This window comes from Buteo buteo, chromosome 7, assembly GCF_964188355.1.
Source record: "Buteo buteo chromosome 7, bButBut1.hap1.1, whole genome shotgun sequence".
Taxonomy (NCBI): domain Eukaryota; kingdom Metazoa; phylum Chordata; class Aves; order Accipitriformes; family Accipitridae; genus Buteo; species Buteo buteo.
Window position 1 is genome coordinate 45,414,897 of NC_134177.1, and position 26,544 is coordinate 45,441,440.

At 42.8% G+C, this 26,544-nt stretch overlaps 1 protein-coding gene across 1 annotated transcript in view; it reads left to right on the forward strand.

Annotated features, from left to right (window-relative positions):
* Positions 1 to 26,544, forward strand: part of AATF (apoptosis antagonizing transcription factor) — a 57,384-nt gene that overhangs the window by 16,785 nt on the left and 14,055 nt on the right. Inside the window, exons 5-11 of the mRNA XM_075032989.1 lie at positions 4,282 to 4,396; positions 4,750 to 4,954; positions 5,719 to 5,883; positions 6,660 to 6,743; positions 17,643 to 17,710; positions 19,738 to 19,818; positions 23,096 to 23,167. Of these exons, the coding sequence (XP_074889090.1) occupies positions 4,282 to 4,396; positions 4,750 to 4,954; positions 5,719 to 5,883; positions 6,660 to 6,743; positions 17,643 to 17,710; positions 19,738 to 19,818; positions 23,096 to 23,167 (790 nt within the window). The remainder of the gene's footprint in view (positions 1 to 4,281; positions 4,397 to 4,749; positions 4,955 to 5,718; positions 5,884 to 6,659; positions 6,744 to 17,642; positions 17,711 to 19,737; positions 19,819 to 23,095; positions 23,168 to 26,544) is intronic.

Below are 26,544 nucleotides of genomic sequence, written 5' to 3' on the forward strand. Positions count from 1 at the left end.
GTATGAGAGAGTATTAACAGAAAGGCACACTTTGATTTACTGATACTGGCTCCCAGCTTTCTTGGTGGATTGATATGCTGTCTGCTGGATCTGGAACAACTTTTTCACTCCTGTACACAAAATGAAGGGGCTCCCGTGGACTCTTAAAAGTGACTCTTACAAGTTAGCATCTCACCACAGACACTCCGAGTCCCATTTAAGCTGAAAGTTATATTCAAACCACGTTTCCTGTGTTCTTGGAGCAGCTGCAGATGGATCCCACTCAGCATCTTTTTTTCTTTCCCAAAGGGCAGCTTTGAAAAGGTTTAATGGAAGGAGGGGTTGCGTGTTGTCCCGGGGTTAGTTGGCCTCTCCTACATGCGGAGTATGAGTTGTTGTTTTGGGGATTTCGGTTTCATACTGAAATGCTGTAAAGGGATCCAGCTTCCTTGTTTTTAAGGCAGTGCTGAGCCACCTGTCCTCAAAAAGCACAGGTTGGACATGCAGAAGTAACTCCTGGAAAAGGAGGTAGTTTTGAGATTTTTCTCACTAGTGATGTATGGCCCAGTGTTAAAGGCGTCATTTGTGACACTGATGTCGATACAAGATGGAATATTTACCCCAGCACATTGCAGTGTAGATTATAAGAGAGATGCAGCAAAGCTGCCAGCAGAGAGTGGGAGAGAAGGAGCGGGAGAGGCACCGGCTGGGGTTCACTGGAGTGATAGGCTGTGCCTGCAAAGTCAGCTCGGGGGAGTTTTACGTACCGCGACGTACAGCTGCTTTTGCAGCGCTGTGCCTGCAGTCACTGACCGCTGCCTGCTGCGCTGGACTGGGAAGGGGCAGCTGGGGACATTTAAGCAGCAGCAGTTGGCTGAACACAACAGAGCAACACCCAGAAGTGGTACTGATGGCAGAGTTAGTGTAAGTAGCTCTGGGAATAAGCTGTTGGCATCAGGATCTTCCCGCTGGTGAACGAGTGGTGGGAGGGCAGCTATAGAGCTTTAACAGCATTGTTTCAGCCTTGGCCAGTTTGTGGTGCTTGTGAAAAACCATAGTATTGATACCTTCTTGGTCCCGAAAGCTTTAGAAACTGAAAATCATCAGGGACTACCTAGGACCTAACGCAGCTCATGGCAGTGGGAGGCCCCAGCTACGTGGTCAGGGCTGGCATTGCCTGTGCTCTTAGAGGTATTGCTGGCTTTGTTCTGTGAACAGAGCGGGGAAGGGAGCAGGAGGTACAAACCTGATGGTTATCACATGTGAAAGCTGCTAGTTGGTTGCCTTAGTGTACTGGCGTGCTTGAAAGCTCCATGTTTGTGACTCTTCTGTTTAATTGTCTGTTTCAGACAAGGAGCAGCATTTAAAAAAAAAATGTGCTGGGGGGGGTGGTAGGAGAGCAGGAGGGTTAGCGTCCAGCTTTCTTTCAAACTGACACAGTTTGCATCGATGAAACAGTTTTGGTTTATGTTGCCTTCATTCACAAATGGATTCAGTCTTTCCCCCAAAGCAGACGGTGTAAAGGCAGATGAGGGCATTAGAGGGAAGAGAAGATGAAGAGGGAGAGGAGACTGGGAAGAAAACAGTCCCTTCTGGTATTAAACGTGAAATGAATAGGGCAGGGCTGGATGGGAAGAGGGCAGGGGAGGGTGACACTTGGCTTCTGAAGTTGAGTTTACAGCACACTTAAGCACCCAACAGCAACAAAGAGAATGCCATCCAATAATGCTATTACATACACAAGAACTGAAAACACGGAAATTATCCAGCTGTAAGAGGCTCATGATGAAGCCACTGTCTGGAATAATTAGCCCTCACACCTGGTTAGGCGCACGGTCATTGTCTTCCCTGCCCTCTCCATCCCCTTCACTCCAAATAAAACTGCTCCCCATCCCCACTTCTGTTGGGGTCCATATCTCATAGCCTGGGGGAGCTTGAGCCTGTCTTTATTCCTTGCCGGCTTGCTGTGGCCCTGATATACCCCAGAAGAGCTGGAGTGCTACTCCAGTTGTAATTGACAGGATCAAAGCCGCCTGGGGTGCATTAGCACTGCTGCTGGAGGATAGGCAGCGGGTAGAAAATAAACAGTTTCAGAAGCTCTGGGGACATTTAGCTGTGTTGCAGGCAGTGGGAAAGATTTTGCTGTTGTAAGCTGTGCACTCAGGCTAGGGTGGGGGCACTTTCCTCTTGCAAGTGATGCTTTAGCTGCAGACACATACAGCAAATGAATTTTTAAGGGCTTTTGTTTGTTTGTCTCTTGGAATTGTTTTGATGCTAACACATGACTGTTTTACAAGTATGGCAAACCTAATCCGTTAATAGGTTTATATAGAAGAATTGTCAGAACGTATCTGTAATGAACCGCAGGCCGGGGGAGGATGAGTCCAACAGCTGATCTGCAACAAAAATCTTAAAGCATCTTCTCCTTGACATTCCTGTTGCTGAGGTCAGGCCGTAATTTATCTGAAGATGGTGACAACTGAGCAATATCACAGTGGTAACATGCGGGAAATTGAGACCTCTGGATGTCTGGGCTGATTTCTGCTTGCACTGTCTCTGTCTGGCTGATGAAGATTTGCTGTTCACTCTACTCATGATCTCTGTGTCCTCCATTAAAAAAAGAAATAAAGAAAAAAATCGAGTGGTGAAAAGTTCTCTCCATTCTTTTATGCTAACTACAAAGAAAGAAACAGGTTTGGGAGTGAAGCAGAACAGCCCTACCGACTTCAGGTCAGTGGAGGAACGGGGAGAGAGGGGAAGCTCTGGGGAGCATCCCACCACCCCAGTGCTCCTCCTGCCCTCCGGACAAGTCCGCGTGCTCTGTCCGCCAGAGTTACTGCTGCCTGCGAGGATGCTTGCTCTGGGTGCGTGGGGAGGGAAGCCAAGCCTGTGAGAACATGTCCTGCAAGAAAACAGATCCTGAAGTGGTCTGCTACGTTCCTCCAAGCGGTGCATTTTTTCTCCTTTCTGTGGTGCCTCTTTGTAAAAGTAGAAGGCAATACACCAGTGCCAGGTAAATATAAATTAATCTGTGTAAAGTTCAGTTTAGGTTTTTGGATGGAAGTGTGCTAAGTGTTTTACCTGTAAGAGCTGACCCTGTGATTGATGTGTAGCAATGTACAAAGGGAGAGTTTGTGTAGGCCTAGACAAACACTTGTTTTATATCAGAGCGTTCTGCAGGGAGGCTTGTTGGTTGCTACAAAAGAACTATTTTTAAAGAACAGATGCTGCAACAGTGTGCAGTTAACCCTTCCCACAGTCACCTGCAACTGTGTGTTCTTGGAGAACATAAAAGCTCATGGAACAGAGATAGTTTTCTGGCATCTGCATAGATACAGGAAAATTGTCAGCTGTGAAAGCCTTTGGATACATAGCATCAGATCTACATTTAGGATTTGTGTCTGCAGATACCCTGGAAAGCAACTACTCATCCCGGTAAAACTAACCTTCACACCATGTATTGATCATTTTGAACACCTCTCTGCCCCAATCTTTTCTTCACTTTCTCTCTTTCTAAGGATCTCTGGGCCTGCACTTCTGCTTTTCTGATCAGAATATTCTCATTAAACTTGCCAGGTCATTGTTTAAGTTTCCCCTCGTGATCAGATCTTGCTACATTTAATTTTACTTACCATCCAATTTCTTATACCTCCTGTGTGGTGAGCACAGCGCCGTAGAAACCAGCGGTAGTCACAGCCCTGCAGGAGTTTGGATTTTCTTCTTGCCTTCCCTCCTTCTGCTCCCTATAACGTGCACATTATATACAAGAAAGAAAAGTCGGAGGTCAAGTTTAGTTGGGATGTACATATATACATTTTCCCTTGTGTTGCTTCAACTGAAGCTGGCCTCTACTGCAGAACTTAACACAGGAGAGAAATGAGTGAGTCAGCAAAAAAGGTTGTCATATGCATGTGTCATCAGACACTTCTGCACACAGTACTTGCTTCTTCAATATGTTAATCCTTTAGGCTCTGCAGTCTGAATGTTTGTCAATGAAACATTAGATCAGTATACTCCTGATGTGCAGCCAGGCAGATGTTTAGAAGGCAGTCCTCCTTTCCTCCCTATTTAGGAAAGAAGTGTTCTTTCCCAGCATGGTGGTGTTTGACATTAACAGCTATAAATCAGGTTGAAGATAAAACCACATCTCTAACTGATCAGAGAAAAACAGTTAATGATGGGACATGCAGTAGCTGTGGCAGAAATTCAGATTCAGAATGAGAAACTAAGCACTGCAACGCTAAGTCTTCACCAGAAGCAAGGATCAGTGGGAAATTGTCACTTGTGTCTCTTGTTCTGCAGGTTGTAAAGCCCTGGAGGCATTGCTGAAAGTACTAGTGGACCTTCAGGATGAGCTGCTTTATCAATACCCAGGCACAAGGCATCTGGTGGATGGAAAGCAATCAAAAACTGAGAGGTAAATACAAAATAAGACAAGACCTTTCTGAATCCTTTGGTCTCCAGCTCTCCAACAAACAGGACAATGCGCAGCCTTCCTGACTGTACTCACTCTCTGCTGTTCTCTCAGTTGCTGCTGTCTCTGGGTGAGAGACACTCTGGACAAATGACCATTTGAATTCCTTCTGCCAGTGTGGGAAGTCTGTTTTGTAACCTTTCTGATAACAGAGGAGGGGCTAAACCATGGGTCTTTTGCCATAAATATCACCATGGTGTGGAAAAAGCATGGGTGGTCATGGAGGGGCCATTAAGAATTCACACATGTTGTCTTAGAGAGGTGCAGGGTGTTTAGTCTCTGTATTTTTGTTCTAGTGATGATGAAATCCCTAGCAGTAGCGATGAAGAGCAAGTGGATAAGGCTCAGGAGAAGAAGAGGAGCCTCCCCAAACGAAAGCTAAAGATGGAGGACTACCCAGAATTCATAGCCAAGCGGTATGCTGACTTCAGGACGTATCGGAACAACGTCTTGCAGAAGTGGCATGATAAGACAAAGCTGGCATCTGGCAAAATGGGAAAGGCGAGTCTTTGTTTATGTGTGCTGACGTGCTTATTGTTTAGCAGAGATTTGTGGAACAAGTTGATTTGAAAGTTTCATACCATGGATGTTCCAAGTTAAGCTGAGAGTTACAGCAGTAAGAATTAAATACACAGATACACGCTTTTCCCCAGCCTTAAAGGAGTTTGGAAAGAAGCTCAGCCCTAAAATTTCAAAGGCAAAAGCTGCTCTCTTTTGTTTTGAGCTGATGGGCAGGAAAAAATTTTTCAGGGCCAAATCGTTTCCCAAGTTTTGGGAAAAACTATTGGATAGTACTGGTGTTCTCCCAACCAGACATCTCATCGTAGCCAGTCTCCAGCAGCAAGTAAGCTCTAGGAAAATGCCACTATTGCTGATCAACAAGCTGTTTGTGTTTTAGAACAGAACTAGGGGCTTCTGTGGCTCTCCTCCTCCATGAAGTATACACTTTAATACAATGGGTAATAATTTCACCTGAAGATCCAGGGTCTCCTAACATCTGTGAGTAGTATTAATCATTGAGAAGTTCATCTGAACAAGAACAACAAAGGCATTTTATTAAGCCAGGCGTCAGGTTGCCTCAGGTTGGGAAGGGAGAGAGAGGGAGAAACAAATAAAAAAATCTAGCAGAAATCCCTGCAACGAAACCCAAACCCCCTCCTCTTGGAATGCTGTCTGCTTATCCACTGACATGGAAAGATAGAGGAACGTTGCTGCCTTGAGGAAAAGCTTTCTGCATTATCTGACACTAGTTAATGTTGTTGCAGGGTTTCGGTGCCTTTGAGCGTTCAATCTTGACTCAGATTGATCATATTATGATGGACAAAGAGAGATTACTACGACGGACACAGACCAAGCGATCAGTGTATACAGTGCTGGGAAAGCAGGAACAGGAATCTCATCCGGTCCCTGAATCTTTGCCTGAAAATTCGGTAAGGGTATTTTGTTTATATAACTCATCCTGTAGCAGCAGCAAAACTCTTGGCAAAACAATTAGCTTGAGCCTTTAGCAGGTAATATTCTTGTTTGTGAGAGATTTATTGAGGAGATATCTGAGTGTTTGATTCCTGTAATGTAATGGCTAAGAAAAAGATGTAGACATTTCAATTCCAGTTTTGTGGTGTTTGCATTATCATCTCCTGTGCCAGTTCTTGACAGGGGAAAATGAGGTTTGGTCTGTGATTGTGCCCCTCTTGTGCTGTAGGAAGTGATGCTCACTAAAGCTGCTTTTGGAGGTAGCAGCTACAAAACTTTGTTTTTACTCTAGAGTTTAGAATCTTTAACCCAGAAAGTCACTTCTAAAATCATACTGCATACAACCTACAGAATATGTTAGTAGTAAGTCTGTTATTAATTTAGTATTTGAGAATGAATAAATACTCAATTCTGAGAGATCATGTAGAATTACTGCACTTGCAAGATATATTTTTGCCATTACATTAAAAATATCTGTAGTATTTTGCCAGAAAGACTTTGCACAGTCCTATTTATTTCCCAGTAAAGGTATCATAAATCTATTTTGGCATTGGCAGCGTTTCTGCCTTGCCTTTAAATGTATTCCTAGTCCTTAAAAGCTTGTTATGTTGGGCGCTTTTCTCCATTCCTTCCTATCTTCAAGTGTGTTTACCAGCTGCTGCATGTGGTGTCATCAGAGTTAGGGACAGAAATACGCACAGATGAGCTTTCAGCATTTCCTTTGTGCTTCTAGGAAGTCCTCCCTCAGTCAGATTCCAACAGGCACCTGAAGGACATAGATGAGGAGATATTTGATGATGATGACTTTTATCACCAGGTAAGTGATGGTAAATCTGTGTACTGGAATTACGGCTCCAGTCAGTTTTTAATACTTACAGAGCTAATGCGGTTGGTTCTGTGCTCTAAGTTTCTCTTACCAGTGAAACTCAGTTACGTGTTTTTAACATCTGAAACCTCTGTAGATACCTCTGAGGACTTCGCTCTCAACTTTCGATATAGGGCTACGTGAGCTTAAACTTGCATTATGGATGTAAACTTACTGCCGTCACTGGCACTGCTGTACTTGAGTGAGTCAGGGCTGCAGGATAAGGTCTATGCCTGTTGTCCTCGCTGGTGAACATGGCTACACAAGAGAAAAATTACTGAATTCTCTAAAGGTGACTGCTCTCTGTGGGTAGAGTCCCGTTCTGAAAAACGATTCTAGTAGATCCTCAGAAGCACCTAAGTTACTCTCATCTCAACCTAAATCATCTCATCTACCTACTGAATGAAAAAGCTGCAGGGCTTCTCTAGCACTTTTCTTGGAGTTGTGCCAGCTTGGATTTAGGCCAGTTATTCTTTTTATTTGCAAAATTCTTAGAAACAAGGAATCTGCACCCGGTGCATGGAGACTGCAGCTTAGGGAAACCTTGTGTTTGTAATTTATTTAATAAAGGACAGTGTCAACTTTATGAAATACTGAAATTGCCATATATTGAGGAGTAATGATTCACTGTAAGTCCCTCCCCAATGCATGAAAAACTAGTTTTGCACTGATGATCCACAGAGAGCTTTAACTTCACGACTAAACAAATATCATTATATCATTAGAAAGGCAATGGCTAGTAAAGTGTTAGGGCAGTGGAAGAGAGCTGTTGCCATGTGACTGTGCTCTGATGACTGATTTAACCAGAAGCATTTGAATACTTTCAAAATTTGGGGTTTCATGTACAGAACCAGGACTGAAGGTGAATAAAAATATGTATTAAATCGGTAATTCTTATCTGTGTTTTATGGATAGGAAATACAGAGAACTTTAATGCTGCCTTTTTTTCCCCCTCCAAGAAGGTCTTCAACATACTTCCAACCCTACTGCTGTAGATGTCCAAGAAACTTTTTTGCAGTAGACCTCACCTAGTGCAGAATTAGGGCAATTTGAATATTTAATGTTTGTGAGGGATCTACTCAAAGCAGCCTGCCTCAGAGCCAGGATTGTATTCCAAGCTAGCTCTTCTCCAGGCTTTGTATTTATTGTAAGAGCATCTCTGTTAGTATTGCTATAGAATTGAGCAGCATCTCTTGAGCAAGTGAAGATGCCAGCTTCATTTGCATAGGCTCCAAAATGGCCATCAAAGAGTGCCTGTCTTGTTGGCAGCAGTCGTTGAAGAGGCTGAATCTGTAAGGCAGTGACATAGTACTGAGGTGGAATTTGGGGTGCAAGTGGACCAGAAACCCAGCTTTGGGAGCCAAGTGGACCCTAAGAACACAAAACAAATTAAGTTAGTATAATGAAATCGTGAAGTGGTCAAGGAGAAATAGCTGTGATTGACAGTCCGTGGACCTGTGCAGAGAAGGCGCTTCTTGGCCATGAAATGTTAAATTTTAAAAAGAAAAATAGCAATAGATGAATGGCCCGTCTTTCCTTCTAATAACTTTAACTTCGATAAATCGTGATTTCAGAAATATGACTAGTCACAGCTTAGCTTTTCCCCTCACTGGTTAATTGGGGTGCTGGGGTTAATCTAAATTAAAACTTAAACTAATAGAGGTCATTGAGGGAAGAGAATCACCTGAGTAAAACAAATGGGTCTGCCAGGCACAACTGTATCTTGGCCATTTCCCAAGAGGGAAGTGGCAGCAAATTGGAGTTGTTTCAGCATTCGGTAGAGGTGAAGGATGGGTGACACCGGTTTAATGTACGGCACCTCCGGAAACATTCCAGATTGCTTTCCTTGCTGTACCAACTGCTGCCTCCCGTGCACAGTGAATAGGAGCTGGACCAGCCAGCAACATCTGGCAGCACAGCAAGGAATGGGTGCAACTTCGAAACCCCATAGACTCTAAATATGGTGCTTAGCCCGGTGGAGGCTTTAATCACTTACCACTCTTTGGCAGCGGGCTACGACAGCTTATCCTAGCCTCGTACATCACGCACAGACATCTGCTGAGCCGCAAGGCAGCTACACATTCATTTTCCTTTCTTGTTTTTTTTTTCCATCCCTCCCTTCCTCCCTCCCTCCTTCCTTCCTTCCCTCCCTCCCTTCCACCCTTCTCCTCTCCTCCCATCCCCAATATGCTTCTTGGGCGAGATGATCTGTAAAGATTACCGCTTCATTGTGTGCAAGTAATTGTGGGGATGCCAGCCCCTTGCCAGACACCGCGCAGCACCTGTTCCGCTGACCTGGTTAATGTCTTCTGTTGAGTGGGATTTGGCAGAGATTGGAGCTGAAGCCAATTCAGTGATAAGGCTAAAGAAAATGGCTGTATGTTTTCTGTCACCTCCCAATTAAATTGGTTTCATAAAGTGCTTTCCTTTATTTGTCAGGGTGGTAAGCTGAAGCTGAACATTGCATTCAGAAAGGGTAGAGTGCATTACAATAGAGTGCTGACAATACAGTGAATGTGTTTTCTTTCAGATGGGTCATAACTGTGCAGCGCTTTTGTGTGCGTGTGCGTGTGTGATTGCGTGTGTGGATGTACATATACAAATAAAATGTGAAAAGGGAACTGGTTCTTCAGGAGTAACCAGCAGCAACGTCTCTGGTTGTTGGAGCTGAGGTTACTCAGAAGCTCTGACCTCTGTGCGTAATACTTATTGCAAAGTATATGCGTACATTTCAATGGGTGCTTTTTGCTTTGTATTTAAATTTAGATCTAGACTCTTTTTAGTATCATTTTCGTTTTTCTAAATAACATTTTATAATGATTAGTTTATTTTGATTACTGCTTACGGTTTATTAAAGGTAAACATTCAGATAAAGGACATTGGAAACCAACTTCCTTTATATTTCAGTGTGAAATTAAGCAAGTAAAAATGAACAAGATCTGATGAATGTGCACAAGTTAATGATAACAGAATAAGTGGCTGTACTGTTTTGTTATAGATTATAATAGAAAACTCTTTAATGAATCTGTTTTTCCTGTGGAAAAAAACAGTTTTCTTGTCCAGGTCTTGGTATTCAATGGAATTCACTATGTGGGGCTGGTGGAATTTTACGATGATTCAGGATTTAACTCTGTTCTGTCTGTTCATCTCACTTTGCCTTTTCTCATATTCTTCACTTGTTTTATAAGCAGTTATAATTTTTATTGTAGTGGCCCATGTTGAATGGTAATGTAAAGCTGAGCTGAATAATGCAAGTGAAATATTTTTATCTAGGTTGCACGGGGTGGGAATAGTTAAACTGTTTCAGAAGGATCCTCAGTACTGACAGCAGTGAGAGGCTAGACCCCATTTCCTTTTCTTTTAAACTCTCTTTCATACATGGTTTTAAGGGAAGAAAAAGGCTTTTTATTTTTAGAAGTCATATTTACGTAGAATTCATTACAGCTGATACTGCAGCATTAAGACTTAAAATTCCAGCCTGCTACCAGAGAGCTGCTGGTCTGACATGCTACAGTGGAGATTTTATTATTAGGTTGAAATACTCCTCTAGTAAAGGAGAGAGTGGAAATTGGTTTATTTCCAACAGGAATTAGGTTAGTGTTCATATGCTAAGCGTTCCACTGGTAGCAGCTCTTCCCAGAACAAATGTTCATCATTGATGGCAGCAGGTATGCCTAAGGAGAATTAGGAATATACATAATCCCTTTTTTTCTCTGCTCTCCTGCTCCCTCCTCCCCCTGATTTTGGTTACGTTATATGTCACTGCATTTTATAACAACCCGCAGTCATCAGTCTTGTTTGTGATCACCACAACCTCAGAAGCTGAGCAGAGCCAAAGTGGATGGGGAACATTTAACGAAACACTGAAGTCTGCAAAGAGAGATGGCAGCAGTTTGCCAGGCAGGACTGCCAGTAGGTTGGAGAGGACTGTCATCCCTCAACTACTGCATTATGTTGCAGTGAACTGTTACTGTCCGGGATTTACTCCCCAGGTGAGCGTGCTTGAACAGCAAGGAAGAGGCTTGCTCCCTTCCTTACCTATACCCTAAGTACTTAGGAAAGGAGTTGATCCTGTAGAAAATGTTGTTTAGTTGTAGGACTTGTAACTTACTTTATTGTTGTCCCTTGTGGAGTGGCCCTGTATGTGCCTGCCCACTCTTGCACACTCTGTGTGACAGGTATGGTTTTTAAAGTGAGCAAGAGATCTCACTAACTGCCTTTTTCCTAGCTTAGTGTTCAGAATGCCTGCTCTAATCTGAGTCACCACAAAATAAAGTTGCAAGTCTGAATCTCATGTTAAGATACTTCTAGCTCAATTTGTTGTACCTGTGTCCAAATCGCAGTGTATGGCTTTTTAGAAAACTTTACCTGATGGGGTAAATTTCTCCTCATTTCCCAAGCAAGAGTTGGCATAAAGCACTGGACACATACTGGGGTTTTCTCTCCCAGGTATTTCATAATGCCATAAACAAGTAATTACTAATCCAGTGAACTATTAAAAGTCGATAATGGTGAGGAATAGAGAGAAGACTGGCTTTCTGACAAGCTGGTTTACCTTAATTAAACTGGTGAGTGATTAATATGGACAGCTGATCTTGTGGCTTTAATTAGATGCATTTAGAGTTTTGTGTGAATAAGAGATGTCTCGAACCATCCCACAGGTTAATGGCAATACAATACTCTTATCACAGGCATGTATCTTTCAAATGGCTGGGTAGATGGTTAATAACACGTTTTAAAGCTTGATTTGAAACTTCTCTTAATGGGTTATTAGAAAATACGCAAGTCAATGCCTATTTTATATAAAACCAAATTTTAATAAAATGTTTTTTAAAAAGACATTGTCCAGTGATATCATCTTGCAGTTTAGGTTTTTACATTATATAGATTGCAGAAAATTAAATTTTTAAAAAGCGTTTCAAGGGGATTTAAAAATAATATTTGAGCTGCAGTCTAAATTTTCTCTGGTGTTGCTAGAAATCCAAATGGTGTTACACTACTACTCTGTGAGAGCTTGAAAGAAGAAAAGAAACAGCTTGTTTCTACATTGGGACAGAATGCATGCTGAATGAATCCTGGACTAGAAGCAACCTTTTCGTAATTTATGCTGTTTTAAATAATTGTATGCTGTATAAATATGAAAAAGAAGGGAAAAGTCATGTGATTTACCATGTCTCTCCAAAGACTAAAGGAGAAAAAAATTAAATTAGAAAGTATTGAAATTACATTGATAAAATGCAGCTTTGTCAACTTTCTGTTCAGGAGTGACTTTGCATTTTCACCAGGAAAGAGGAAAAGCATTTGGTGTTTGCAGTCTTACTTTACTTGGACTTGACAAGTTGTACTTTAGCTTCTCTCCTTTTGTTTCCTACGGTGATTTTGTTAAAAAATAACTGCTTTTTAAACTGTTAAAAGATAACTTAACAATAACACGTTTTCAATGTGACGTATCGTGTTGCAGCTGTGTGAGGCAGGATGAAGGTAATTTGCCTGAGCTTTTGAAAGGATTCTGTATTAAAAGATAGCAGAGCGCCGTTAGTAGACCTTCACACCCCAATAATTGTTTGTTTACTGTGTCTGGTAACAAATACACATTTAGCTAGAAAAGTCCACATAAGCAATTTGCAAATATTTTAGAGTTCCTCACTAATAAACGGAGTATTTTTTTAGCCAAGGAGTGACAGAGTAGTCTAGTAAAGGTAAGCAGCTGCTGGTAAACCTGAAGTGTGGGTTTCTCCCATTTTTCTCATTGTTTCAGAATCCACAGACAGTCAAATCTTTTTCTGTTCCTGTTGCTTTCAGCAAATGACTAGATGGCAGAAGCGGTACGAGGTTCTGCTTTTCCACTGTTCTGCACAGTTGTTTTAAGACGAACATTGTCGGCCCCTTGTTTGATATTATTTCTGGCACAGGGAACCCAAGAGGACTGGTTTGACTTTCCCGTACAGCGGCCAGCACAGTGGCCGGGCTGAGGCTGCCTCTCACCTCTTCGCATACCTGACTCGGTGAATTCAAAGGCAGCAGTGCCACTTGCAAGACAGAGTAGGTGGCTTTGATGTGCTGTAGCAGAAATGACCCGTGCCTTTGCTGGCTGTTCTGAAGATTTTAATAACATCAGAGAAAAAGTGTTCCTTTTGTTCCGATTATATTTCTAAGCTTTGTAAACTCAACTGTTTCCTGTGATATACTATAGATCAACTTTTGCAAGGTATTAATTTGAATTGATCTGTGAGGTCTCAGAAAAGTGAGCCTTTTGTCACGAGGCTTATTTCAGCTATACTTAGCTCTTTGTCTCAACTGGAAATTCTTAGGGGTCTGCAAATCAGAAAGGTCAGCAACTGTAGTATTAGAAACACTGATAGATAGTGCATGAAAATGAGACCTAACCTCTAAAATGAAAATTGACCTCTAAAATGAGAAATGAATCTCTATTACCCTTGAACAACACCCTGATGGCATTTCTAAATCCCTCTAATTTTGTACAATGTACTTTGTGTGCATCTCTTTAACTAGTGTAGAGAGGGAGTCCTTTTAAGGTGAATTCTTTAGAAAGCACACATCATTGACTCCAGCTTCGGTGTCAGCAAAGGTAGGTGAATACTAACCGCTTTTGAAGCTCTTGCCTTCAGACCTGTTCTGTGGGAGCACTGCCTTGCTCTTGGCTAGCAGTTGGAGATTTTAAGCTCTCTCACGTGCTCAGGACGCAGGAGGCAGAGTCAGTTCCCGTCTGGTCCCAGCCCTCCTCAAATACGGCTTGTGGGCCTTGGCAAACCACGCGACTTCTGCGTGCTTTTCTTTATTCGTGTGGTTGGTAGTCCTTGGTTTTCACTAGGGAGTCTGGCTGGGTTGGTTCTAATAGCGAAGCTCTGTTGAGTTCAGAAACGCGCGCGCAGGAGCACTCGTGGCAAGCATCGCTGCTTCATTCCAGAGGCAAATAAAACTGACGTTAGCAGCTTTCTTCTTCTTACTATTGCCCGTTGTCCGCTTTGCACATAGTTTGTCCTCCTGGTTCCAGCTTTTGGTAGGAGCAGCTTGGAGTTGGTAGTTGAGCTGCAGGCTGCTGGACATGGTTGCACTTGGTTGCAGGTAGGCAGTTGTGTTTGCTTATGTGGGAGACTGAGCTTAGGTTTTTGAAGTCCAGGGAAGATGTGAAGAGGTGAAGGAAGGAAAGCAAAAAGGGATATGTTTCAAATCAAAGCCTTTTGATGCTGAAATTGCCTAACTCAAACTCTGTCTTCACACATCAGGGCTTAATGCTGATAGTGATTTACTTACACTTCCTAGTTAATAATTAGACATCGGGAGACACCATATATCACTTCTAATGGAATATATGGGGTCTGATGAGAGTTTTCTGTTTTGACTAATAAATTTTAACCAGAATCACCAAGCTTAATGAAATATTACAGCTTTGGAAGTGTTTTAAGTCTTGTGCTGTGAAAACAGTGTTGCTTTATTCAGTAAATGAATTTATCATTCATTTTGTATCCTGAGCCCTAGCTGGCTCTGGAGCATGGGCTGAATGCAAGACTCTGAACTAGAAAGCGGAAAAACTAATCAAATCCTTAAAGACCAAAGGCAGCGAGGCAGGTCTAGACTGACTTTTTCAGTGGTAGCCTCTGGCTACATCCACTTTTATTTTAGTAACCATTGTTAGCATGATTTATAACTTTAGCTTTAAGACGTACACTATTTAGATGTAATAAGATGCTTCGCAGCTTTTATTTCTATTTCCTAATTTCCCTCTTGTTCTGGCTTTTTTTTTACTTCCCCCTCACCTTTGTCCCCCTCTCCTCTCCACAGCAGTGTCCCCAGTCCTGCAGTTGATGCTGCACCGAAAGAACATTTCACTGTCAGCCCCAAGGTCAACAAAACCGTCTCTGCCTCAACTAATGGCTGATCGGCTGGTGGCCTAGTTAGTGCAGAGGAGACGACTGTGTGCAAGGTTTAGTCTCCTACTGCTGTGCAAAGCTTTTCCCTGCTAATTCTGTACACAGAGGAGAGGATATGCCCCCCAGCAAATAATGGGATCCCTGCTGTCGCCCTGCTAAGTGGCACGCAGTTCGGCTCCTTGCCCTTCACAGCCATCACGGGAAACGCTGCCTTGCCAAAAGGAGAGTGATCCCGTCCGAGAAGATCCTGCCCGCTTCCCAGGTGCAGCATTAGGAACCTGCCCCAAAAAGGCATCTTGTTCTAATCAGTGTGGACATAGGTGTAAGATCTTGGTGGCAGTCCTGAGTCTATACCAGTCTGTGGATTTGGTGGGCCACCAGGACGAGCAAGTCCTGCTGAAAAATGTCTTGCTGCTTAGTTCTCTAAGAGCGCAGGACGTCTGTGCGTTACCGTGTTTTGTGCCTTAGCCTCTGCCATTACTACTCAGCAGTTTTTTCTGTGCATCGTGCCAAAGAAGCAAGATAAGAGGAGACAGTAAACACACCTTATTGCTGGTACAGGAAGAAACCACTAAACCCTTGCTGCACCATTTCTCGCTGCTGTTAAAACCCTCCCTCCCACCTTGCTTTTGACAGAATATTGACTAGAAACCAAGATCCCATTTCTGCTTAGCCTTAAGGGCAGCTGTTTACAGAGTAGCGGTGTTACATAGGTTTACTGTGTCGTATGTCTGTGTAACACTGGATTTGGATCTTGTATTTAGCTGCCAGAAGTGACTGTGATGAAGTGGGAGAGATAAACTGATAGATTGTGTGCCAGAAAGATGTTGGGAATCAATCAGATAAACAGGGCAGAGAAGTAGCTTGCTGTTTTCTTGTGATAATAAACCAGCGGCCTCTCATCCTGGAATTTTTAAATGTAATTGCTGCAGTAATAATCTCCCAAACTAAGCAAATAGAAAAAAAAGTCATGGCAGGTTTTTAATTATGCTTGAATTGCTCTTTTTTTGTTTTTGTAATATGATGTATGCCTTGAAGGAGAGAAAAGATGTGCACAGGTATAAATATTATCTCTGTTGCTTGAGTGTCTCTTATTTGAAAATAAAAAAGGGTCATAAAATGATACCCATCTACCTTTATGGTATTTTTCTTTTGTGGGGTGCTTGCCTTTTCCCTCCCTCCCTCCAGTAGTGTACTTACTTACTTAAGCGATCAGAAACTATGGGGGTCAGCAAGTTTCTCCCGTAGCCCTGTGCCCGGGACAGCTTTTGGTGTCAGCTGCGCTCGGTGGGGCAGCGTCGGTGCCTGGGAAGCTGGTTGAGGGCAGGCTGCTCTGAGCACAGTGGCAGTCACGAGCTAAGCTGTGCTCAGAAATGCCGTCGTCTCACTTGAGCTGGTATTTCCTTCTCCACATCCCTGGCCGTGGGGGAGATGTGGAGCTTCTTTCTTGTCCTCTTGCCTTGTCTGTGCATGCTGTCTTGGGCCAGGTGAAGACTATAGCCAGGACCGTGGCTGCTCCCCAAGCCCTGCTTTCCATGACTGTTACTGTACCTCGAATGACCATTGCAGTCCAGCTCTCCTACTTGAGCAAAAGTATAGGGTGGAGGAAAAGCATCTTTCATCCTTTCTTCTCTAGCATCTTTGTGGAATTGCCTGGACTCTCTGGTTTCCAGGTGGGTCTGTTTTGGGTGCTTGCTGAGCTGAGGCAGTAATTTCCCTAGGCATTGAAATGTCGGCGTCTAGAAAGCAGTCCATGCCCCTCAGTTTTGGAGGGTTTATTTCTGTTCTTTGTGTTAATACGTTGGCTAATACCCAAGGCACGGCACGTACAATTTACAGTGAGTGGTGATAAACATATAGCACCGGTCAAGTATCCAAAAAGGCTGTTCACAATATTCTTTGGCTGCAGGAAGCAAAAAGGACAAAACCCAACCCTCAGGACATGAAAAGAAATAGAAAAGCCTGCTTGAGCATTCCTGCTCTAGCTATAAAAATTATTTTGCTGTGCTGTTCCTCAGAGCAAGCGTAACTGCCCAGCAACGCTTGACTTCTGTTTGGTGAAGTGTTTCAGTTCTCCCCTGCCCTCCCCACTCAAAGTGTGGGGCAAGACCTGTGGGGCAGAGGTGTTACTGCAGATCTGCCTGCATTACATCTCTTGCCCGTGGGAGTTGTGTACACAACAGCCTGTGAACCTTCAGGCCTTTTTTATCCTTCCGAAGCCCAAGGAACAGTACCAGCCTCTGAGATACAAGCGGAGGCTCAGCTGCTCACATCCCCTCAGGCTTGTCACCTATTTGCCTGCTGTGGGATTGTACGCTTTGCTCTGGGCTCCTGGGACGAGCAGTTACCGAAGGGTTGGCCCATCTGACAATCCCAGAAGAGGCTTTGCAGTGCCCCCAGGGATTCCAGTCCTTTGCCATTGCTTAGACTTAAGATCATTAGTTTGCTTTGCCCATGTGGGGCTTCTTGTGCTTGGACCACGGTGCTGCTGAACTGTGCCCCTCCAGCTCTGCATAACCTTTGAGATTCTCTTCAGATGAATGACATGACGCTATATGTCACCTAAATAAACCATGATGTGTTGGAGGGAAGACTATACTACTCCTAGATCCATCTGAAATTATATACAGAAACTCTTTGTAGTGGCCTTCAGTGCTATGCTCCAGTCACATATTCTGTGGGGACCTTTTTGGAAGAGGGGGATAATCTACAGTAACTTAAACTTTTAGCATAGCCATCAGCTTTTTCCCTTGGAAAACTCTCTTGTGCAGAGGAGGTGTTAAAAAGCCTTGGTTCTGGGCTTGGAGTTTTACCAGGAGTTTCAAGAAATGAGGCATACAGGTTCCCTTGGGAACTTGGCAGCTAATTTCTTAAGTAAGTCATCTGAGAAACCTGTGAGCGTGTTTGCATTAACTTGTCTTTACTGTGCTTTTAAATGGGATTGTTGTCTTTCTTCTAGCTCCTTCGAGAACTTATAGAACGTAAAACCACTTCATTGGACCCCAATGACCAGGTAGCAATGGGCAGGTAAGTGGGAAGTTGTCTGTAACATGACTAGTTTCACCCCAGCACTGTATTCCAGTCCAGAAGTTCAAAACTACTTGTGAGCTTCCAGTCCAGTTCATTGTAGAGGGCAAAATTTTGAATTACTCTGGAGAAATCATCTGGGTGTAAGAAATTACATAACAAATTATTAAAACAGTATGACAGTAGTCAAGAAAGTCATCCTTCTAACATACTCCTTAGTTATGGATCACACTGTCTGACTCCGAGTTCACCAGCCTTTGAGCTGTGCCCTGGTTTGTCTGCGATCCCCTGAAGATACTTTCCTTTTAAAGGCTTGTTCCAGACTTTGGATATTTCTGTCTCTCAGTGGTTCAGGCAGCACAAAGGGAGTGCATAGAGGGGTGTCTTAAGTGACCCTAGCGAGGGGGAACTAGTCAAAGTGACTGCCAGCTGCTGAAATTTGGCCTTTTCTCATTACGAGCTCTGATTTGTCATTGTTTTAGAGGAGCAAACCTTCTGTCCTGAGATCTGTTAAAGCAATTCCTGTGTATGCTCTCTCCCTGCTGTAAGAAAAGATACTATACAATTAGAACAGTGTCAGGGAATGTTTCCTACATGCAGAAGTAAAATATCATTCCATGCAGGGAAGCTCTTATTTCTTTGTTTAATTCTACAGTTAGAAAATAAAGAATCTTCCAAATACCACTTAGTGAACTGTGTACATTTAAGTAGCCATGGGCTATAATTTAGAAAAGTGTGTAAGCAGAGGAAGGCTGAAAATGCTGGAGCAGGGCTCTCCACTGAAAAAGTGCTATGGGGCTATGTGTATGGGGAGGTGGAGAAAATGCATTAGGAAATTTTGTGATGGTGAAATAACTTTTATCCTTGTAAAATATTACCCAAATTTTAGTGCAATGTGTCAAATTTATTTTGTGTATGTCTGGAATATTATGGAAAGCTATTCACTATAATTTAACATGATATAGACAAAATTACATTTAAGTGGTGATTACATTGTACATTTATCTGACTTTACAATAAAATAGATTACAGTAATTAAGATTATATTAAGATTGCAGTAATTGGATTTTGCTAGATTTTTTTCCCTGATGTCAAGTTTTCATTGTATAAATCAGGTAAGATGACGCTCGTTTTCATAAAAAAATATTTATAACTAGTAGAAGTTTTTCCCTGCTGAAAACTTCTTTGACTTGATGAAGTTCTGTTTGAGAAGTTGAGCCTTCCCTTCTAAATACAGTCAGGGATCAGACAGCACTTTCTGAAAGTGTTTATTGCTTTTCTTTCTTCTGTTTTGTTTAGTAATAGTTGGAGCATTATATAGGGCTTCTTGCTAGATTTGCCAGGTTTAAGTCAGAGATGGTGAGGAGAAATACTTGCTTATAATTTTCAATATACCTTGCAAAACTGAGGGAGGAAATAAATTCAGAGCATCTACTGCATCATGGTAATTCTGTTCATGAAGTTAGCATAACCTATCTCACTTAAAGAATCAGTTTAGGATGTGGCAGACCATCTGTTCTGTTATGGGCTTTCTATATGCAAAACAGAAGTTATTCTAGTAATCAAGGCTGAAACAAAAAAGCAGTACCTGTAAAGACATTTTTTACAGATTTTAGCATTTATATTTGGTAAAGATTTTCTTTTTAATTCTAAGGATTCTTTAAAAAATTTAGTAATCAAGAAAGAATAAAAAATGAAGCCAAGCTTGTGGCCTCCATGGATTTCCCTGCAGGTAGAATATTCTCACTGAACAGTAACTGTCTCATCGGGATCAGCAGGTCTGGTCTGCACGTCCCATTATGGCTGGAGTCAGGAGAACAGCTTATTGTTTAAATGCCATGCCTGTGGAGTGAAGCAGTACCACGGGCACCTGAAGTTTCGTACTTGTTTTTCTGAGGTTCTGATCTCTTCTCTTGTGTAAATGCAATAGGTAGAAGGGCTGGGAAGGGCCTCAGACCCCAGTGTACCTAATGCTCATTTTCCTAGTGGCTCTAAACATTGTGTAACTGTTGTTTTGCATTCCTCAGGCAATGGCTGGCCATCCAGAAGTTACGAAGCAAAATAAAGAAGAAAGTGGACAGAAAAGCCAGTAAAGGAAGGAGAATCCGGTGGGTGACAGCTTCTGCAAGAAGTTCTGATTTTGCCAAATAAAGTCTGACTGGACTGGGTTGGCTGTGGGGTGCATTGGTAGGCTTATTCATGCCTCTTAGGGCAAGATGTCTTGCTCTGGGGCATCCACAGGGGAATCTTAATGTTCTCTGAGCCTAGAATAAAAGCTTAGCTGGATGCAGCCTGTGAGCATTGCCCAGATCGGTCTTGGCAAGAGTGTTCATTGGTCTCAGAAAACACTGGAGAGAGGTGTTCAAATGTTCCTAAGCAATTTGGGGCCGTAATTTCCAGTGAAAGCCAATAAACATCTCTTGTGCAATATATATTTAGCTGACTAAAACGTGAATAGCAGCTCTAGGGGAAGATGTGCAGAAAAGCCTCAGTGAGGTAGATGTCTGTTTCCCACTGACTGTCAATTGGAATTTGGTGTCTAATCTCTCTTTATTTTTATAAGTCCCATCGCAGCATTCTTTAGCCTCAAAGCATTTCACATCCTGACTCCTGGATCACTAATTTGGGTTGATCTCTCCCGTTGTGTTTCTAGTGGAAGAATCTTCCGTGCGGTGGGGTGGAAAGGGAAGCAGTCTGGAGAGGATAGGATTTTTTTTTTCCCCCTTTGCAGAGCAGATATATTAGTCTCCCTGAGTTTAGCATGACTGCATGATTTGTAGTGGAGGAGGTGTTTGTGGCAGGGAGGCATGCTGAAAAGCTGCACCGCTTCCTGAAAAATCCGCAACATTAACCATCCTTTTGTGAGTAAACTATAAATCGTGAGTTTAGATGGCATCTGATAGAAAGTCAGTGGAGTCAGTCTGGGTCAGGCCTGGCATAGCAATTTTTAAGATAGATGTCATAAGATAATTTATTAAAAGAGGGAAGAGCTACTTTGTTGGCCTGAAAAGCCTATAATTATTGACTATCAATATTCTTTTCTGTCAGCATCACACATAATTGGATATATTCATGATTCAGTCAAAACTACTGACAACATCACACAACTGAGTCAGACTCGTAAACCTCCAGGAATAATGGGGAAGTCTCTCATTGTGTGCAATCTGTGCGCTTCAGCATTCCTGAGAGATCAGCTATCTCGCCAAGTCAATTGCCTCTTAGATCTTAGGTGCCTTTTTTTTCTTCTTTAAATAAAAGTTGTACTGACCCTGCAGGGAAAATATCAATAAAAGAAAAAAGTGTCATTGTCTGTGTTTAGGATTAACATGCAGTTAAGCTCCAGCATCTTTTCAGAATAGTCCAGTAGAGTCCAAATGGGTGTTTTTAAATAGTTGGTTCTTCCACTGAGACACTCAGTGTCACCACAGGCAGATCACTTATCCTCTGTTCTTCTTTTTCCTTCTCTAAAATGGGGGCAGCAGTACTTAGATTTGTTTTCCTGAAGGACTTTGAGATCCTGGAAAGCAAAGTATCACATACTAATTTTCATCTGTCTCTGTAATTCTACCTTTTTAGCAATCCTTTAGCAAACCTTCAATGTTACAGCACGTTTGGATGAAATGTGCTAGCTTATTGTAGGGTCTGAGGGTCTCCAAGTGCTTTCAAAAGCAGCCGATCTTGCGCTTGACATGAGTACCTGTCCCCTTCATAGACAGGGAAATTGGGGCACTAAGAGGGGAAATGAGCTCGTCCTAAAACTCCACCATCCAGCTTAAGAAACATGGTGCCTAGAACTCCGCTATCCCTCACTAGGACATGCCTTTTCTTGAGGTAGATACGGAGGAGTGATGCGTGCACACCTATTTGTCATGTCAGTGATTTCTGGTCCTGTGCTGCATGGGATGTCTTTCTGTGAAAGAAATTAAGTATTTTATATCTGCTAGACTGGTATTTTTAAAGTCCTGATTTAAAAAAATGTGACAGTAATTAGTTCTGGACAAACAACTCGTATCAGAGAATTTATCAGAATTGCTAAGTCCCCTTGCCACTACGCAGGCTGTCCCTGTATAAGGTTTGATCTGTATGAATCCATCAGTTGTTGATGTCTCATAAGCGAACTATTTCATAGTCCAGCCTATTGACCTGTTGTTTGCTGCAGTACTAGCCCTGCATGGCTATGTCTGTTCCCTGACTCGATCATTACAGCGTTAGACCAGGGCAGTTGATTCCATTACGAGTGAGAAAGACTAGATTGTGCAGAGAAGCCCCATGTGTAAGGGTGAGTGTGTGCTGTGCCTGAAGAGCCATTCTGAAATAGTCTTGTGAGCTAAAAATCCCCTCGAGGGAATGTTCCTGCATAAGCAAACAAAAGGGAGTGCAGAGGTGACAGAGTGGAAAGGTGATTCTGGGCAAATGCTTGTGAATCCTTTTGCCTGCTATTTGTCAAGCTCTAAAAATAGCAGCAGCTTGGTCGGATAAAACATTTCAGACTTGGGTCGGCAGCATGGTAGTGTACACCAAAAGCCATTGGTTTGGAATCCCCTGCCCTTAGACACTAGGGTTTAAAGCCACCTTTCCATTCTGAGTTTTTCAGTACTCTGTTAAATTTTATGTCAGGTCCTTGAATATAAGTCATGAAATCTACCAGAAGTTCCTAGCCCAGTGTGGAAAGCGGGAAGGGGTTCCAGTATCTGGAGGTGCAGCACAGCTTGCAGAAGCTGAGACAGATGCAGCACTGTATCACCTTGAATATACCCCATCTCTTTGCACAGGTCTTTTTCCTGTCTCCTTTGCTTGTTTTTACATGCTCCATTTATAAGGTATTCAGGGTAAGACTTTCCAACTACGGGTATGGCTAGCAGAGTGGGATTTTGATATCCTTTAGGGCCCTAGATACCACAGAGCAAGGAAAAAGTGATAGCAGATGGATGCTTGGAAGGTCTGATGCTCTGACGCTTCTGCTGCCTGCAGTGGGCTCTTTGGGCACAAATTCCAGAAGGTGATTAAGATGCCAGCTGAATGGAAGGCTGAAAACGAGTTCTTCTTGCTCTGACTTTTCAGGGTTGTCTGTCTGGGAGTCTGATTAGGTACTCGCACACAATTAATGGATGCTTTATGTCCTCTTTCTAGCTGTGATAAAAAAGGATTGGCTTGCTATTCAGTTCAGTGTATCATCTGATTATTCTTGTGTCCATGTTATAAGAAAGGAGGAGGAGGGAAGGGAGGGGGAATTGCCAGCTACAACTAGTGACTCATTAGGTATCAGCCACCAGGAAAGCCAGCGGTTTGCATTTCAGGGGCTGGTTTGTTTCTATTCAAGCAGCAACATTTCCTTTTCATTAATAGTTACTAATGTGCTGCCTGCTTATTTCCTGCACTATTCAGGTATCATGTCCATAGCAAGCTGGTGAGCTTCATGGCACCTATTGACCACTGTACAATGAATGATGATGCCAGGTGAGTAATAGATTAATTATGTTTCTCAAATGGCTTCATGACAGCATGATATTGACCTGTTCTTCAGTCTGTCGCCCCCTCCATTTCTTCTTATCAGTTAACCATTTGTCACTGGCATCATAGCCTGGGTGTCTTGGTCACATCTGTCCAGGCAGTCTGGCTGAGCTTTCACTCTGTAATTACTGTGACACCAAACAAGAAATTTTCATAAATCTTGGTACCTACATTTTGACTCCTGCTTTAAAACTCCTCCGATTTTGAAATCTTCTAGTTTTATGGAATTATTTTGGAAATAGACAACTTACATTATCTGGTGTCTTCAGGTATAATCGAAACTTACAAAGAACTTGTCTTTTAACAGAAGTGGCAACCGTTTTAAATTCTGTTTAGTATGCGTTTTCTTAGATCAGTTAATAACTGGAATGGTTCAGTCAAGGTTCACTCAAGACCTAAATGTTGCTTGTGTTTATGTCTATTTAAAGAGTGAAAAATTTTATTAGAAGACTATAATGTTTTAACGTGCTAATTAGTAAAGAAAATATTAGTGAAGTTTTGTGCATAGCTACTAGATAGTTTTTCTACATGTACACCCATATTTCTTAAGTATTACATTTTAAACTAAATCTGGAAATGCTGAGCTTTTTGTGGGAAGGAGGTGGAATAATTTTTCCAGTGAATGGATGTAGAAGGCTTGAGAAACATCTTTCCCCTGGGTTGTGGAACATGTTTGTGCTTTGTGAGAGAGAGATGTCATTTGTCTGTTTGCAAAATGGAAACCAAATACCTGCTGTTCTTAGACTGTTGCCTTTTGGGATATTGCACAGGCTTCTGGATGAGAGCTCTCCAGTAAGCTGGCACTAAGACGTTTTGTGTCCATAATAAGACCTGTGCCGTTTCATCATGCATCTTTCTCATACGTTCTTTACTCTTTCTTTTTTTCTTTTTCTTCAAGTGAGAAAACTGCTCTGATTTCTGAATATTGTCTAGATCCTCTCACCACAGAAATTGTCTAGTTCCTCTCACCACAGAAATAAATGTGTTGGATGTGTAGGGTGAAAGCTATGCCTCCAGCCATATAAGGGGGTGGTCAGTTCTGCCACCCCCTTACCTGGATCATAGGAAGAGAGGGACAGAAGTGGCTTAGGCACTGTGAGATTAGATACAGACACTTTTGTCTGTTTGGAAAATGGGGTGCATTTTTTTTTTCTTTTTCTGATATATAGGGCCTGAGTGAGCAGCTATCAGTGCTTCCCAGCTGGCAAGGACCTCCTTACCTGTATGGAATTGGTGTCTTTGCTGTTTTGGATAGCCCCAAATAAAACATGGGGCAGGATAGAGACATTCCTAGTGGAGTCGTACCATCCTGTAGAAATGGTTCTGGGATGTGCTGCTCGTTCCCCCCATTTTTTGTCTGGGGGTAATTAGCAGGTGGCATATGTGTGTATAGGAAGAACCAATTCATACCATATTCATTAATAATATGCATGACTCTAATATTTCTCTTAGTATTATGTCCAGTTGACTGGTTACTACTTATGCTTTGAGAATTTCAAATGAGGTTAGAGTGTCTGTCATTTTTTGCGTATACTACATATTGCACTGTCCTACAGGTTAGGCAGGCATACAGACCCCTGCTCTGTACCCAGAATGAAGGCAGACTTAGCTTGCACGGGGTGTGCGTGAGCGGGAGGAAGGTGAAAAAAAAAAAGAGTGAGACCGACCCTAATAATCTAGGAGTTACCATACTATGTTTGCTGTCCCCCGAGGTGACATTGCTTCCTCCTTCGCAGTCCACCGCACTCACTCGTGTTCCAAAAGTTGCATAGAAAATGCATTCTGTAAGCCAAAATCCTCCAGCAAGTCAATCCAAACGTGAAGTGCATTGAAACAGCTGGGACAGTGGAGTCGTTCTGCACAATAGCCTTCTTGGGCCTCAGCTACACTTCGTCTGGCTGCCATCTTCATAACCCTTATTCCCCTCACTTCTCAGGAGGCACCTTGAGTCCACCACAAACTGCACGGGGTCTGGCTGACCCTCAGAAGCTATTACAGCTAATAGGATGCTATCTATGTTATGCTGTGTCGACATAGTTATCATTGTGGTAGGGACAGAGTGTTTGACATTTGGTTTACTGAAAATGTCTCCTGGGGGTTTTCTCCACATTGAGCGGGTTATTACATCGCTTGCATGTTTTACTGATTCTTTGGTGGCAGCAGTGTGGCAGCAGCTGCTGCTGCTTATTGTCTGACTGCGGGAACTTATTTCTTACATTAAGTTTATTAGTCACTTTGGAGGCCCGCCATACTTTCTGTTAATGGCATTTTAGTCGCTTATCTCCTGATGTTGGTTTAGCCGTCTAGAGTGAGACTGTGGGTTGATATGCTCGCGTACCAGCAAGTGTGCCCGAGGGTCGTATCGTGTGGGCAGCTGTATCCCATTCTGCCAAGATGAGGCTTTCGAGCAAGCCCTGGACGTGGATGGGGCAATGCCGGAACCAGGCTGGGCCGGTTCTGTTCCTAGTTCTGCCAGTGGCTTCGTGGGTGACCTTGAGCAAGTCACTGCGAGTTTCTGCGACTCTGATTCCCCTTCTGTGCAATGGCGGCCTGCTGTCGAGACGTACTTGTAAAAAAACTGGTTTAGTAATAGTAGTAGTAGTAGTATTTCATTTTTTAACATGCATAGGAAAGCTTTTGTTTCAGACAAGAGACAGACACACAAATAGAAGCCTAAGCTTTCCTCACTGTTTGCCAAAATGCCTGCCGGTTACCTGTAACACAAAGAATATGCCTTACCTTTGCCTACTGCAGGCATTACAGTCTTCCTTAAGCAGTTTCTCTGCAGCTTCCTCCGCACAGGATGTGCTTTGGCATTGTTTAGTCCTAACGTTGAGCTTAAATTTCCCTCTGCTGTCATCTAAGCCCATTATTTCTTGTCCTGTTCAACATGGGCTTTAGGAACAGATTCTTGCTTCCCGTTTGCAGCAGCCCTGGCACATTTGGGTGGGCGTTCTTGCTTTGTGCACTGAAAACCTGGGCGTTACTTAGCTTCGCTTTCTTCTTTTCCTGCCTACTTTACACCATTTGTGTTTGCATCCAGACATACAACACATTCACAATACTGGAGTGGCCAGTGTCTGAAGATTAGGCCCCTTTAGGTGTTTTGGTTCAACTCTCCCAAAATGAAGATACCTGCAGCTATCAGTCATTTTTTTGAAAATCATAGCCACTCTGTAGGGTTCATTTCACATCCCTGTTTAAAATGCCCCTGCACTTGCCATGGGCCATAATACCTCTCTAGCAGCAGACAGCCGTACCAGAGAAGGCAAGAAGAATTCAGCATCTGCTTTAAACTGCAGGTGAATTAAAAAGAAAGGGCC